The 15,302-nt window shown below is 45.2% G+C and overlaps 1 protein-coding gene across 2 annotated transcripts in view; it reads left to right on the top strand.

The window, feature by feature from the left end:
* Positions 1 to 9,450, top strand: part of HEG1 (heart development protein with EGF like domains 1) — an 83,803-nt gene extending 74,353 nt beyond the window's left edge. For both annotated transcript variants that reach the window (XM_070370440.1, XM_070370435.1), the window contains 2 exons: positions 826 to 1,000; positions 4,395 to 9,450. In XM_070370440.1, the coding sequence (XP_070226541.1) occupies positions 826 to 1,000; positions 4,395 to 4,544 (325 nt within the window). In that variant the 3' untranslated portion in view covers positions 4,545 to 9,450. The remainder of the gene's footprint in view (positions 1 to 825; positions 1,001 to 4,394) is intronic.
* Positions 9,451 to 15,302: the final 5,852 nt, after the last annotated feature.

Raw genomic sequence — 15,302 nt, 5'->3', positions numbered from 1 at the left:
GGTGATGGGTTAGTTTCTGGGCTGTCTCTGGCCAGTCATTCTGACTCAGAGTCCTTCCTGGTGGTGCACGCATTACTCAACCAAGATGGACTCCAGCAAGGAGGATTCTGGGAGGTCAGTAGGACATATGGACTGGGGTCTCCTCTCTCCTTTTGACCTCTCCCAAGTTCTTCCGGTTGGGTAGCTCATTAGTTCTGAGTTCCTTACCAGGACCTCCTGTTGTAAGGTAGCTCACGCAAATGGCTACTATTTTGCCTGGCCAGGTGGCGATTTCTGTCATAGTCCCCCCTAACAGCTTCATGAAGTGGAAGAGCACTGGCCAAGGAGTTGGGAGGCCTGAATTCTAGTCCCAGCTTTGCTAGAGGCAAACTGTTACCCCAAGAGAAGTCATATCCTTCACAAAGCCCCATCCCCAGAGCTCCTGGAGCAGGTTGGGAACCCCTGGACTAAAGAACCATCAAGCCCTTCTAGCTCCAACACCTTGTGAATTTATGACTCTTGTTTCCCTGCCCGCCCCCACAGTACAGTGATCTCTGTCCCCCAGTAGAGTCTAAATCTGCTCCACTGCAGCTGTCTTTGTCCTCTCTTCCCCCAGTAACCTGACCATTTTGGTTGGAAGCTTTTTGCATATAATATATTTACATCTAGTTGCATTTTTATAGGTAAATACTAAAAATAAGAACAATAACAACATTTCTCAGTGGGCAATTACAAAAAAAATACAGTGGTATCTTTAGGCTTGTTTTTCCTTGTTGAAAAGCTAGATGGTATTTTCACAAATATCATTTCCTCACAGAACTTTCAATTCTTTTTTTTACCATGCAGAAAGAATAAAAATGACATAAGCAAACTTATCTTCAAAAGTGGGGATTTCCAGATGTCCCCATATGCTGAGTACCCCAAGAACCCTCGCTCACAAGAATGGGGCCGAGAAGCTATTGAAATGCATGAGAATGGAAGTACCAAAAACCTCCTCCAGATGACAGACGTGTATTACTCGGTGTGTATTCCCATGCCCAAGTGACCTCCCAGTTCCAACTTCCTTGGAGAATTAAAGGGATTCTGTTTTTTTGTTTTGGGATTTTTCTGTTTGTTTTGGTTTGGTTTTTTGGTCACTACACACAACTTGCAGGATCTTAGTTTCCAACCTCCAGAATCTTAGTTTCCTGACCAGGGATTAAATGTGAGCCTTGGTAGTGAAAGCGCTGAGTCCTAACCAGCAGCCTACCAGGGAACTCGCAAGGGATTCTGTTTTGTTGTAGTAAAAACACTCCAGCTTATTAAGGGTAAAAGAGAATGGTGGCGTATACCTTTGTCTCATACAATTTAATATTCAATTTACTTACTATCTCTTTGCATAGTATTTATTAGTTTCAACATTGAGATATGACGAGTACTTCTAAAGAGCACAGTATGTACTTTATGAGGTTCTAGCAATAAATGTCTTGTCACTGAACTTGCTTTTAAGTTATAGAACTGGAAGTTAAAAGATAGAGAAAGAATTTAATGGTATTTGGTCTTTGACCCTTTCATTTCTGTCTCTTGTCTGCCATGCTTTATGTCATGTGGTTCGGTAGTTGAAACTGAGGGACTGGGAAAAAGTGTAAAGAGAATAATTCAATGTCATCCTCAACCAGCACTTGTCAAAAGGTTTAGAGGATTCAATAGGTTTTTAAAATTTGCTATGTCTGGCCCTGGACTGGGTCATTTGGAAAGATGGGAGACCACCTTGAACCCTTGCTTCTTTTGTCCCACATTGAATAACCCATGTCATATTCCCATGCCTGCTCAGTTCTTTTGTGTTACACTGCATCAGCCGTAAAGCAAACACAGGCAGGGATACCTGAGCTGGAAAATAAACAGTCATCAGGTGACGCAAAGCAGTGCAAAGCCGTTAGAGGTACAGCAATGAAACCTTGCCTGTGAGGACTTAATCACTTTAGGCAATCCTGTTAAAAGCACAGCCTCTCTGGTTGCTATAGAGATTAACCTGTGGGTTTAGACTTTGGATGGGAGAGGCGATTCATGCTAAGGAAGCTATAGTTTCAACAGATTGTGAAAATTTTGAACCTGGCATAGAAGAAAAACAAAAAGAAACAAGGGGAAAGATAACCGTAGTTACGAAGATCGATCTGGTTCAAATGTTCCTGTTGGTACCTCCCCATAGTGTTAGTTGCTCAGCTGTGTCTGACTCTTTGCGACCCCATGGACTGTGTCCTGGCAGGCTCCTCTGTCCGTGGAATTCTCCAGGCAAGAATATCGGAGTGGGTTGCCATTTCCCTTCTCTAGGGGATCTTCCAGACCCAGGGATTGAACCCTGGGTCTCCTGCATTGTGGGCAAATTCTTTACCATCTGAGCCACCAGGGAAGCCCTATTTCTACATAAGGGCTTTGCTTTCCCTTTGGCTTGTCAGGCAAGTTCTTTTCCTCTGGTAACTGCAGCTGAAACTAAGCCTGTATCTCTCCTGGGTTGCCCGCACCCTCATACCCTCCTTTAGAGGCTCTTCAGAGCAACGCCAGGACAGAGCAGCTGACAGGCCTGCAGCGTCACAAGACCCACCTTTGCTGCATGTTCCCAGGCCAATAGCTGAAGAGTTGTCTTACAGAGATGCAGTCATGAACTTAAATGAGCCCCGTCTTCATTTCAGACAGTAGGCTGAGCAGTCAGTAGAGGCAGAGTCTAAGTTTAGGGGCTCCTTTTGCGTTAGGTAGGTAGCCACGACCCACTAAGCTGGGATTTGATCAGAGAGACACCCGAGAATCAGCTCGCCTCCTGCTTTGGGGTCCTAACTCCCTCTGATGGGTGGCCAGACAACCTTGCAAAGGCCAGGCCCCTGTCTCAGCTGGGATGGTAATGTACCACTAAATGCCATAGAGGATCTAAAGCCATTGTGTTGGGGCTTCCCTGGTGGCTCAGTGGTAAAGAATCCACCTGCCAATGCAGGAGACTTGGGTTCAATCCCTGACCAGGGAACATCCCACAAGCTGAGAAACAGCTAAGCCTGCAGGCCGCAACTGTTCAGCCTGTTGTGCTCTAGAGCCTGGGAGTTGCAACTCCTGAAGCCCAAGTGCCCCAGAGCCTGTGCTCTTCAATAAGATAAGCTACGGTCACAAGAAGCCTGCACAGCAACGAAGACCTCAGTACAGCCATAAATAAATAAATAAAATTACTTTAAAAAAGTAAAGCCTTTGAGCTCCAGAGAGAAACGCCTTTTGAAAGTCAAAATAGTAATCAGATAATCATTACTTTTGATAATAATCAAGGGAATAATTAACCCAGGTCTGGGTCCCTGGGCTGCTCTTAATTATATAATGTTTCTAAAACTCTGCCCTTAAAATATGGACAAAGGGTCCCAGGTTCCATAAAGAGACAATCTGGGAGGTCCTGACTTGTAGGTGAGACCTTGCTCTGCAAAGTATCAGTTCAGTTCAGTTCAGTCCAGTTGCTCAGTCGTGTCCAACTCTTTGTGACCCCATGAGTTGCAGCACGCCAGGCCTCCCTGTCCATCACCAACTCCCAGAGTTCACCCAAACTCATGTCCTTCGAGTCAGTGATGCCATCCAGCCATCTCATCCTCTGTCGTCCCCTTCTCCTCCTGCCCCAGGATCAGGGTCTTTTCCAATGAGTCAACTCTTCGCATGAGGTGGCTTTGGTATTGGAGTTTCAGCTTCAGCATCAGTCCTTCCAAAGAACATCCAGGACTGATCTCCTTTAGGATGGACTGGTTGGATGTCCTTGCAGTCCAAGGGACTCTCAAGAGTCTTCTCCAACACCACACTTCAAAAGCATCAATTCTTTGGCGCTCAGCCTTCTTCACAGTCCAACTCTCACATCCATACATGACCACAGGAAAAACCATAGCCTTGACTAGACGGACCTTTGTTGGCAAAGTAATGTCCCTGCCTTTGAATATGCTATCTAGGTTGGTCATAACTTTCCTTCCAAGGAGTAAGTGTCTTTTAATTTCATGGCTGCAGTCACCATCTGCAGTGATTTTGGAGCCCAAAAAAACAAAGGCTGACACTTTCCACGGTTTCCCCATCTATTTGCCATGAAGTGATGGGACCAGATGCCATGATCTTAGTGTTCTCAATATTCAGTTTTAAGCCAACTTTTTCACTCTCCTCTTTCACTTTCATCAAGAGGCTTTTTAGTTCCTCTTCACTTTCTGCCATAAGGGTGGTGTCATCTGTATATCTGAGGTTATTGATATTTCTCCTGGCAATCTTGATTCCAGCTTGTGCTTCTTCCAGCCCAGCGTTTCTCATACTAAGTATAGCTGCCTCCATTTAAAATTCATCAAAATGTAGCATTCGTTGTTTCTTTTTTTGTTATCTATTAGATTTAAACCTAAGATTAAACTGATTTTTCTTCTTTTCTCTTTGGCCACCAGCCCTCAAGTGTAAGGAATCCTGAACTTGAACGAAATGGACTCTACCCGGCCTACACTGGATTGCCAGGATCACGGCACTCTTGCATTTTCCCCGGACAGTATAACCCATCTTTCATCAGTGATGAGAGCAGGAGAAGAGACTACTTCTAAATGCAGAAGAGAGAGGGGCCCATTGCTCTGACTGCACCAGGGGAGCACCACCCTGGAGCTGCTCCCAGGACTAGTGGAGCCATCCCTGAGCAGGCAGCAGAAAGGGGATGGGCATGGGGGGACGTGACCACAGTGGAGGGGACAGCTGGAGCCCCTGGATGTGGAACTGCAGGCTGCTCACCCGGCACCTTCATTGCTACTGTGAATGTGAACACGGGCCAATCCATTCAAGTCCCCGCGTGACCGCAGCATGGCCACAGCTCTGGAGTGGCTGTTAGTTAGGGCTGATCACTAGGCATCCGTGCAGGAACCCAGGTTTTCCTCAGTTTGCACTTTAGTAAATGCAGAAGGAGGGAGGGAGGCCTCCTTTCAGATTCTTTCCAAGACTGCTCTAGAAAGGCCTCTTCTCCTCAGACACTTCCATAGGACTCTATTCAGTGATTCATTTACAGTGAAATGCTCTTTCGTTGTCTTCCTGCCCAGTAGCTACATGCTGAACAGTAGATGCTGAAGGACATGCCACTAGTGTTTGGAATTGCTGCAGGTTAACATGCATGCAGCATTTTCACACGCTCCCAAGTCTTCTTGTGCAACGTTCTCCAAACAACCCCAAAGGGAGGAACTGAAACTTGTGAGGCGAAGCACACAGCTCCAGTTTGTTTTCTTCAGTCAAAGGGACACATTTATCTAGGATTATTCCTTTTTGCGGTTACTTCTCATGTTACCATTCATATCTGGATCAGAGCAAAACAAGTTTCATTTGATTCTAGTTTGAGGCATCCAGCTGCCCCATGGTGAGCCCTATGGGCACTGGGCAAGGACCCTGGGGGAAGGTGCTGGCCCTGAGGGCACTGCACGGGGTGTGGGCTCAGACCTCCATCCTCGAGGCCAAGGCTGCTGTGTGTGGAGCAGAAGTCTGAATGCAGGTTGGGTCCAAGCTGGTAGGTACTTCACCACTCATGGAAAAGCAGCTGAATGTGCTTCAGGAAATGGGCTGAACAGGTGTGTCCATTTTCTGAGACGCCAGTGCTTTGGGAAGCCAGGTATGTGGTTCCCAAGGAAGAACAGGGAGCTGGGCTGGAACCACACGCATGTCTGCTTACCCACCAGTGCGGCATCTTTGCTAGGAGCCCTGATCTCGTCCACAAACTCAGAGTTGGTTGGTTGGTTCAGCCAACCACTCAAAGCTATTTATTCATTGAAGAAATAACTTATTTTCTCTCAAACAGTAATTTGTAACTCTCTCTACTACTATGGAGTTCCCTCCTGAAACAGGGGTGTAATTCAAGTTAGCATCTGAGAACTAAAGATTGCTGGCTGTTTAGGGAATGGAGCATCTGCCTGCGGGGAGGCGGCTCCACACATTTGTATGAGGCTGTGGTGTGGGTCCTGCCAGGAGGGCATAGCCAATGCTGTGCCTTTACCTGCTGCTGTGGACCCATGATCTTTGTCATCTGCTTTTGAACATCCTGGTTCGGGATGAAGTGAACACAGAAGTAAAATAACTGTTCTCATCCTAAAGCTTGGAGTGCAGTGACACCCACACTTCTGGAAATGGTGCAGCCTTTGGAGACCGTTCTAGCCCAGGCATGGTTGTTCCTTCAGGGTTCTCTAATCTCTTCAGAATGAATCTAATCCTAGTGTAATCCCCGTCCTAATGGTTTTGAGTGCAAATTCCTGAGTCCCGTGGTCTGCACAAGTCACCGTCGCCCCGCCGCGGCCAGGTTACTCTTCAGGTGTGATCACTTAGTGCTTAAATTGCATTCATCTCATGAGACACATGGAAAGAACCCTGCTTTTTGTCAGTGGGTGCGAACTTAACATAGGATCACCTGTTAGAGATCTTGGGTCTTGCCTCTCTCCGTGCAACCAGACATGCCTTTCTGTGCCTCGTGGGCTCTCATCTAACTGGAGAGCTCGAGCTCCTAGCCTCAGCTCACCTGAGCCAGCAAGCCGGGCCGCGAGGAGCTGCTGCTTCTGGGCTCCTGCTGCAGAGCCTTGCTGGCCCCCGGGACCCAGGGCCGCAGTGGGGGCCGTCCCCAGGCATACAAGCCCACCACCTGCAGCTGACATCACAGCTGGCAGGTCATCTCCTGTGCCCGGGGCCAGAAGCTATACTCTTCACTGAATGAAGCGTTCTGTCCCCAGAGTGTTGTCGAGCAGAATCCCAACGTCCGGAACAGAGTATGCTGTGAGTTTCAAAGAGGCTTTCCTGGGAGTGGTTTTGTGCATGTGAAGTGGATTGAGAGAGTTGTTTTTTCTTGGACTGTGAAAAACGGAGGCACCCTGCAAGGCTGAGGTCACATCACATATGCAGTTGCTAGGCGGCTTGCAGGGGTGGGGGCTTAGGGTGCCAGTGCTGGCTGCCCACCTGGGTGAGGAAGGGAGAGGCCGGCTTCATTCCTGCTTGGGGTTAAAATACTTTCAGAAAGGTCCTCCCTGAGCTGGGAAACAGCTGGTGGGGCAACAGCCCCGGGACTGAGGGGACAGGCTGGATGCTCCCCTGGTGACCAGAAGCCCAGGCACAGGTTCAGGTTAGTCCACGCACCTGGAGTGATTCCTGGTCACAGAAATGCCATGGTCCTGTGTGGGGCCCCACTTGAGGAAGCTGCCCATAAGACGCTCAGACCTCAGTAGGAAAGTGTGGGGCTGCATGGAACCACCGTGTCATTCAGCATGCCAGAGCGTGGTGACTCTCAGAGCAGGGCAGTGCTCACTGGGGCCTACCATCATCTGTGGAGTCTGCCGAAGCTCCAGAGGGTCTGAAATCTGGTGTCTTTTATTTTTTGCCCCATGACCCAGCCTTGCTAAAGACATTTTAGAAAGCCTAAATAGTCCCAGTGAGCATCTCATGTGTTCCCAGCAGAGCCAGGCTCTGTGCAGAGTACTTGGTCTCACCCCACCCTTGTGAGGTGGGCATGAGAGGGCCCATTTCTTGGACATGGGAACCTTCAGAGGGGATCAATACCTTGGCTTAGAGAGCCAGGACCCATACCCTCTGCCTGGCTCCCTCTTCCCACTGTACCTCTTGCCTCACCTCCCTGGCAGATGCCTCACCATCCAGTATCAAAGAGAGCTTGAGAGAGTGGGCTTAAAAGTTGTGTTTAATATTGGTAAGCAGTAGCTAAACTAATGCCATAAAGTGCAAAAACAAAATGTTGAAAAGTCCTTTCAGGTCCTTACATGTATTGCTTGGATGCTTGTGGTCATTGTTAATAGTGGCTGGCTCATGCTTATTAGCAAGGAGCATATTGGTACGTGGCTTTGGATGAAGGAAGTGTATGGTGATGACCTGGGTTTTTGACAGACGTGGCCAGACTTAGTCATCCTTCTGAGTGCTGCCTTGCCCTGTTCCTGTGGTGAGGCTGTGTTTCCCACATATTGGAAGCATGTTTTTGTGAATATTATCAGAGTCTGGAACCTATTCAGTTGAATGTCTTAGATGCTGACAAATCTTCCTCCTTTGACAAAAGTTTGTTTTCAGAAGCAGCTAAGTCATTTAGAGCCAAAATTGCTGAGTGGAGAATGTAATCAAGCTGAGTTATCAGCATTTGAGGTCAAGAACTAAGATGTAACTGTTAAGTTCTTGAAGAGGTCATTCTTAATGTTGGCCCAAATGAGAGGGCAACGTCTTTGCAAAGATAAGACGGGATGGCTGCCCACGAAAATGTCTTTGAAGGATGATGTTCATTCAGATATAAAAGTTCCCAGAGTAGACACATCAGGGTCAGTCCTCACATGTGACTTTTTGGAGCCCCCATTAAGCCATCTTGCCCACTGTCGGGGCATCCTGTTGCTGTAACTGTGAGTGCTGCTGGCAGAAGCTAGAGTGGTGTCCAGGCCAACTGTTCCTGGCTTAGTTTAGTTGAAGGAAAAAAAGTGAAGTGAAATACACCCCAAATTAGGGTTTTGACCCATGGTTCTAAGATACACTGATTTCAAAACTAGAGCACTTCTTCAGAGAGAGGAAGAATGCAAAGTTCAGTATCTCAGTATTTTGTATCTTATTGAACACCACCCTTAATATCAGAGAGATTCTTTTCTGTGTGAAACTGTGGGGATTAGAAGGGACATTCCATTCCTTCCTTCTTGACAAAGCGTCATTCAGAGGTTCTCCTGTGCATTCTTGGAAACAGATACAGTTTTGTAGAGTTGCCTGTTGAGTATGTATTCTTTTTCTTTTCTTGAATCCCCAGAAAGATTAAGGTATTAAATGTCAGTTAATTTGTTGTGCTAAAGTATCTTTTCAAGTGTGTTATAATCCATCCTATTTGATTTAAAGTGCTCACAGAAAACCCTGTGCAACTCAAGGGGACAATTGAGGTCTAAAAAGAGACGTATCTTATACTGGCTCTGTCTTCTAGGCATTGTAAAGAGCATATTTAAAAGAAATTGTATGTTAGATTCTGGCTTTACCTTTTTTTTTTTCTCTCTCTTGGATACATAATAGTGCACTTCGGGTGCAGAGTTTTTGGGGAGGAAGGATGGGACGAGACAGGGATGGGATGGAACCAGTCTACCTGGGAAACTAACCCAGGTTTCTGTATTATTTTGCCTGTTTCTTAAAAGACCTCTCATCAGGGGTTGCTGTGAGTTTTGTTAATGTTTGTGTTGCTGGATTTTTGGTTAAATGAAACCTGTAGCTGGAAAATTAACTTTTTGAGTTTTCACATTGTCCCAAATTTCTCTTTGCAGACCTTTAAACCTTAGCCCCTGGTTGATTGTGTTAAATCCATTATAAGAATGTTATTTAAAGTTGTATTATAATTGCAACCTTCACTAATTATTCAGTACTGTAGCAGCAAAATATTATTTGTAAGAATTCGATTATTTTTATACTTATACCCACTATTAAGTCTGGCGTTCTAGTCAGTAAAATAATGCAATAAAATCAATATCATTTTCACTGTGTTTTTCTGGTGATAACAAACACACCACCTCAGAGTACAACAGGTTCGTTTTCATGAGGGCATCATTTAAACGCTGGAGCTACACCATGAACTCTAATGGCAGAGCAGGGGTTGAGCCGTTTCGTATGCTCAGTGCTATGGGTGAGGAAATATGCTCTTGATGATGGATGGATGGGCAGATGGATTGACCTAAATGATGAAAAGCCTGCTTCAGGATAACACCTGCTTTGTTTGCTGTTCTTTCTGTGTGTTGGAGAGAGCCGGTAACCAATCTTCGGACACAGAAAATTTCCTCCTGAATGCCTCCCACCACCGGGTGCCCACTCTTCAGGTTTCAGAGGAGAAGGTAAAGTAAGCATATCTGTGATCTGTGGTCGAGAGATGTTGGAGCTTGAAGATGATGAGCTGTGGGCCTCATATTTACATGGCCAATGAGTGTGGCAGCTTGGCTGATTGTTCATTAATTACTTACTGAGGGCCTTTCATGACAGGGATGGATGAGCCTTTCAGATGCTTTGTGACAGTAACCTTGGCATTAGGAGACGCCAGTAATAGCAGCTTGGGACATGAAGGTGACCTTTTGGCAGCTTAGATCAGGGTTGCAGCCCACCAAACATCTCTGAATGGAAATGAGCAGCACACTGCTTTCTGTCCCATCATTTAATCCCCCATGAGACCTTGGCAGAATCTGCTGACTCTGACCCTGTTCACATTCCGAATCAGCTCAGCCAGACTGTAAACATCACAGCATGTCCACACCCACTCTCCCCCGGGAGCTGTTTAGGTGCTGTCCACCCACACGCTAGCCTGAGTGCTTGTCCTGCCTATACCTCTGACCTGGCCATGTTGAGCCTTCACCTCAGGACTGATTTGCCAGTAAGTAACAATCTAGAAACTATTTTTAGACCTTTGGACTTAAATGACTCCAGCAGGGCACACTCATTTTCCAATTGTTTGGGAAGTAATGAAAGGTAAGGGGCATGATATAGAGATTATATAGGCCAGAGTCCTCCTGTCTTGATATCAGCCAGGACAACTTTTAAACCCTCATAACTAAATGGTGTTGACCTGAAGCCACCTGACAAAACAAACATGAACTTCAGGTTAGATACGAGAGAGATGCCAGGAAAAAGAAATGCAGGTAGATATTTATAGACCTCATAAAAACTTACAGCATCACCAGAAGGCCCAGGCTCTAACAAGCTGGTATGAGACACTCCCTAATAGTGTCCCGGATGTTTTTTTCCAGATCGTGATGTCAGGCCTAAGAGTCTGCTCATTTCTCTGAGCCTCAATTACCTGACCTGATCAAGGAAGTGGGGATAATAAGTATTGCCTCTCCCAGAGTTGTTGTGAGGATGAAAAGGGAGAATCCATATGAAAACACTGTAAACTACAAAGAAACATACACAGATGGGTTCTCTTCAGTAGGGCCATCTTGTCACCAAAAGAAAGACAATTACAAGATTAATGTGTCATTTCAAACTGACTAGTAACTAGACCCAAAGACCTTGGACTTGCCATCAAAGAGTTCTTGTCATTTCCCCTTCCCTCCTCCAGCCTGCTTCACCCATCATGAAGGGATTAATGGGCTAAAAAGTATAAGTTCTATACAAGTAGGAACCCAGACTGACCTTTCCACATGATATGCTCAATGCCTGGCACCTAGCAGATATTCAGTAAAACAAAGAACAGGTGAGTGGGTGGATGAATCATCCAATAGAAGACGTATATGGAAGTTAAAGTTCCTGGAGACCTACCCCCTCTAGTAGCTGCAGGCTGATGACCAGCCGATGTTAGGTAAATATGCAGCCATTACATGTAACTGAACAGGAACTCTTAACAAAAATCTCTGGTAGCAAACAAGGCCCAGGCAGGCATTTGTGGACTAAACACTAAAGATCCGCTAGAAAGCCCTTCACCTGATGAATTATGGAACAACTGGACAATGAGATGTCACTCGCCAAATAAAAGGAACAAACTACCTCAACAGGCAGCACCGCGGATGGGTCTCACAAATATCCTGCTGCGCGAAAAGAGTCAGCTGTAAATGGCTACCCACTGTATGCTTCCCTTTATGTTCCATTCGGGAAAAAAGACAAGATCAAAGGGACTGAACACAGGTGAGTGGTTCCCTAGAGGTCAGAAGGGGCTTTCCGCTGTTCGCCAGATACTTCCCCTTTCTTCCTTCCAGGCATGTGGTAACTGTGCTTTACCACCCGCTTTGAAATACGGCTGTGTGACTGGTTTTGGCCAAAGAAATGTGAAGGGAAGTGAGATGTGTCACTTCTGGGAAAACACTTTAAGAGCTGGTGTGGTGTTCATTTCTGTAGCCTCAGCAGTTGTGGAAATATGTGTTGAAATACTATTGGCCTGGGACCCTGAGTGACTAAGAGGAACATAGCCTCTTGCTTACTGGGCTTGGACATTAATGAGGATGAAAGGAACACTAGTTACTACCCTTCGTGTGAATTCCTTGATTCTTTGTTCAATGCCACGGAACATTTATATCACTACAGTTCTTCAACTAAGTTGTTTCAGGTTTGTTTTATAAAAATTCAAATCAGAAACACTTAGTGAGTGGCTCATATTTTCCAAGTCCATCAATTGAGACTTTGTGATATGAGTGAGATTTTGAACCAGAATAACCTAGATTTGAAACTCATCACTACTGCTTATTAGCTGTGTGCCCTTGATGGGTTTCCTAACTAGTCTGATCCTGAGTTTACTCCTCTATAAATAGCAATAGAGATCATTCCTAATTCAGAGGTGTGTTGAGAGATTAAATGGTAGGATATCTCTAAAGTGTATCTCCGTGATGGGATACATCATTTAGCTCTGACCGTGGGATGAAGCAGGCATTGATGTGTGTGTGTTATGGGCATGATGGGCATGCTTGAAGCATGTGTCTGTGATGGGCATGCTTGAAGCAGGTGTCTTGTTCAGATGTGCTGTGCTGTGCTAAGGCACTTCAGTCGTGTTCAACTCTTTGCGACACTATGGGCTGTAGCCCGCCAGGTTCCTCTGGACATGGGATTCTCCAGGCAAGAGTACTGGAGTGGATTGCCATTCCCTTCTCCAGGAAATTTTCCCCACCCAGGGATCGAACCCAAGGTTCTGTTTCCTGCATTGGCAGGCCGGTTCTTTACCACTAGTGCCACCTGGGAAACCCTATGGTTCACATGGAACTAGAATATTTATTCCTCTGCCCTTTCCTCCTGCTTACTTCACAGTAGTTGTTAAATTTTATTGTAAGTCATTATCATAGTGATACTAGTACCATCAAGAAGACAAAACTTGTTTGGGGAAATGTGCTATAATTTTATAATCTGCATAGAACCTGATCTATATTTAGCTCAGTGATAACTAGATTAACTGAGGAACAAGGTTCAGCTTTCCTGACTCTCCAACACCCGTCACCCTCACCGTGGACGATCTTGTCTCTCACTTCCTCATCAATTGTCCCCATTTCACAATGAGGTTGATTCCTTTCTAAAGACCAAGGAACTGGGATATAGTCGTCCTACCTGGGGAAATAAGGAGAGGTTTCACTGGTTCTCCTAGTATCATAGGGGCTTCCCAGGTGACTCAAGTGGTAAAGAATCCACCTGCCAATGCAGGAGACACAAGTTTGGTCCAGGGTCGTCGGGAAGATCCCCTGGAGGAGGAAATGGCAACCCACTCCAGTATTCTTACCTGGAAAATTCCATGGACAGAGGAGCCCAGCAGGCTGCAGTCCATGGGTTGCAAAGATTGAGACAACCAAGCAGCTGAGTGCACATACATAGTATCATAGACTGTGAGGCCTGGGACACTTGTTAGTGAGTTCATCTTGGCAATGGTTTACAAATCCTGTTCATGGAGGGATGGTGGGTTTTTTTGTTTTTTTTTTTTTTCCATTTTTAAGACCAGATTAATGTTTGGTATGTAAAGGAAGCCTTCTTCAAAAGGGTTGAATCTGACTGGTTCCACACTTCTTCACAGTAACACAAAACTTGAAGGCATGAAGCAGTATCTACAAGTTTATCCTCTTAATAATGAAAGCAACAGAGATCATCCAAAAGAAAAGATTTCAGGGAACCCAGCGCCCAAGAAAAAGCACTCCATAGTGAAGTGCTGCTAACCAAGTGAGAAACCGAAACACTGAATTTGGAAATGGATCAACTATGAGGGATACATACTGGATCTGGTTAGAGAATAAAGACATGGGATTAAGAAAATGAAAGAATGGGCGGAGGAGCCTGGGAGGCTGCAGTCCATGGGGTTGCTGAGAGTCGGACACGACTGAGCGACTTCCCTTTCACTCTTCACTTTCACGCATTGGAGAAGGAAATGGCAACCCACTCCAGTGTTCTTGCCTGGAGAATCCCAGGGACAGGGGAGCCTGGTAGGCTGCTGTCTATGCAGTCGCACAGAGTCAGACACGATTGAAGCGACTTAGCAGTAGCAGCATAAAGGTTACAGAAAGTAAAAATAATGGAAGTAACAAAAACAGTAGGTATAGGAGAATAAGATACTCTTTTCCTTATTTTTCATAGCAGATAGATCAAAAAATACTATTTAAAGTTAAATAAGTTTATAAAATAGCATATCTAATTATGAGTTTTCATGATTTTTTTCTTAATTTTGGAGGAGTATCCTTGGAACTAATATTGCTTATGGTAAAGACATGTTTTTTTCTAAGTTGAATAATTATTTCATTTTCACATCATCTGGTTCTTCTGTTAATTCAAATGAAAAACTAAATGTCTTGTTCCAATTGAAAAAAGAGTTTCTATGTTATAACGTCGTGCTTATAAAATTATACCTACTCAACTATCTATCTCCAGCTATTCTCTCTCCCCCACTATCAGTCTCCCTGCACAGAGAGAGGTGTCTCACATGTTGTCTTCTAAATATTAATGCTGGTTATGGATCATGGGTACCTTTCCTTTCTTCTTTATACTTTTCCATGTTGCTTGAATTTATCTTAACAAACATGAGTCATTTTAATAAGAACAATAAAATTATTCATTTAAAAAGGAAAATAAGGGGCTTTCCTGGGAACTCAGTGGTAAAGAATCCACCTACCAACACAGGAGACACAGGTTCGATTCCTAATCTGGGAAGATCCCACATGCCATGGAACAACTAAGCCTTGCACCACAACGATTGAGCCTGTGCTCTAGAGCCCAGAGCCTCTACTGTGGGAGCTTGTGCATCATAGCCACAGCAGTGAGAAGCCAGCGCACTGCAGCTAGAGAGTGGCACTTGCTCACCACATCTAGGGAAAAGCCCATGCAGCAAGAAAGGCCCAGCACAGCCAAAAATAAATCAAATTATTATAAAAGGAAAATGAGACAAGAATATGTAACTTTTAGAACTATCAAAAGAATGTATATGTGTGTATGTATATATGTGGATCTAAATATAGCTATCCTAACAGTTCCTGGCATATTGTAGGCACTCAGTAGGTGCCAGGTACTATTATTATTGTTTTCTTGGGAAGAGAAAAACCTTAAATCCTGACTGTAGTAATTTTCAGTGTTAGTTGGGGTTCTTGGTTGCAGAGATGAGCATTCACTCCGTTTGGTTTATTAAAGAACTTTAGGTGTCTCTCAGAATCTCCAGGAGGGCCTTGGAAGAACAATAGCAGATCATGCTGCAGGAGTGAGAACTCCAGCAGAGACAACCCCCTGCCGCCACTGCTCCATCCAGAGCCACAGCTTACACCACCGCCCCCTGGTACAGTGCTGGTGCCTCAGGTTTCTGCCTCCATCTGGTGCTGGTACCTTTTATTTCCTCTTCTAAATATATGTCATGTGAGGAAGCCCTGATTTATGGTGCTAAGTCGTAGGCCTGCACCCCA

Source organism: Bos mutus, chromosome 1 (genome assembly GCF_027580195.1).
Source record: "Bos mutus isolate GX-2022 chromosome 1, NWIPB_WYAK_1.1, whole genome shotgun sequence".
In the NCBI taxonomy this organism is placed as follows: Eukaryota; Metazoa; Chordata; class Mammalia; order Artiodactyla; family Bovidae; genus Bos; species Bos mutus.
This window is presented reverse-complemented; position numbering and strand designations above follow the sequence as displayed.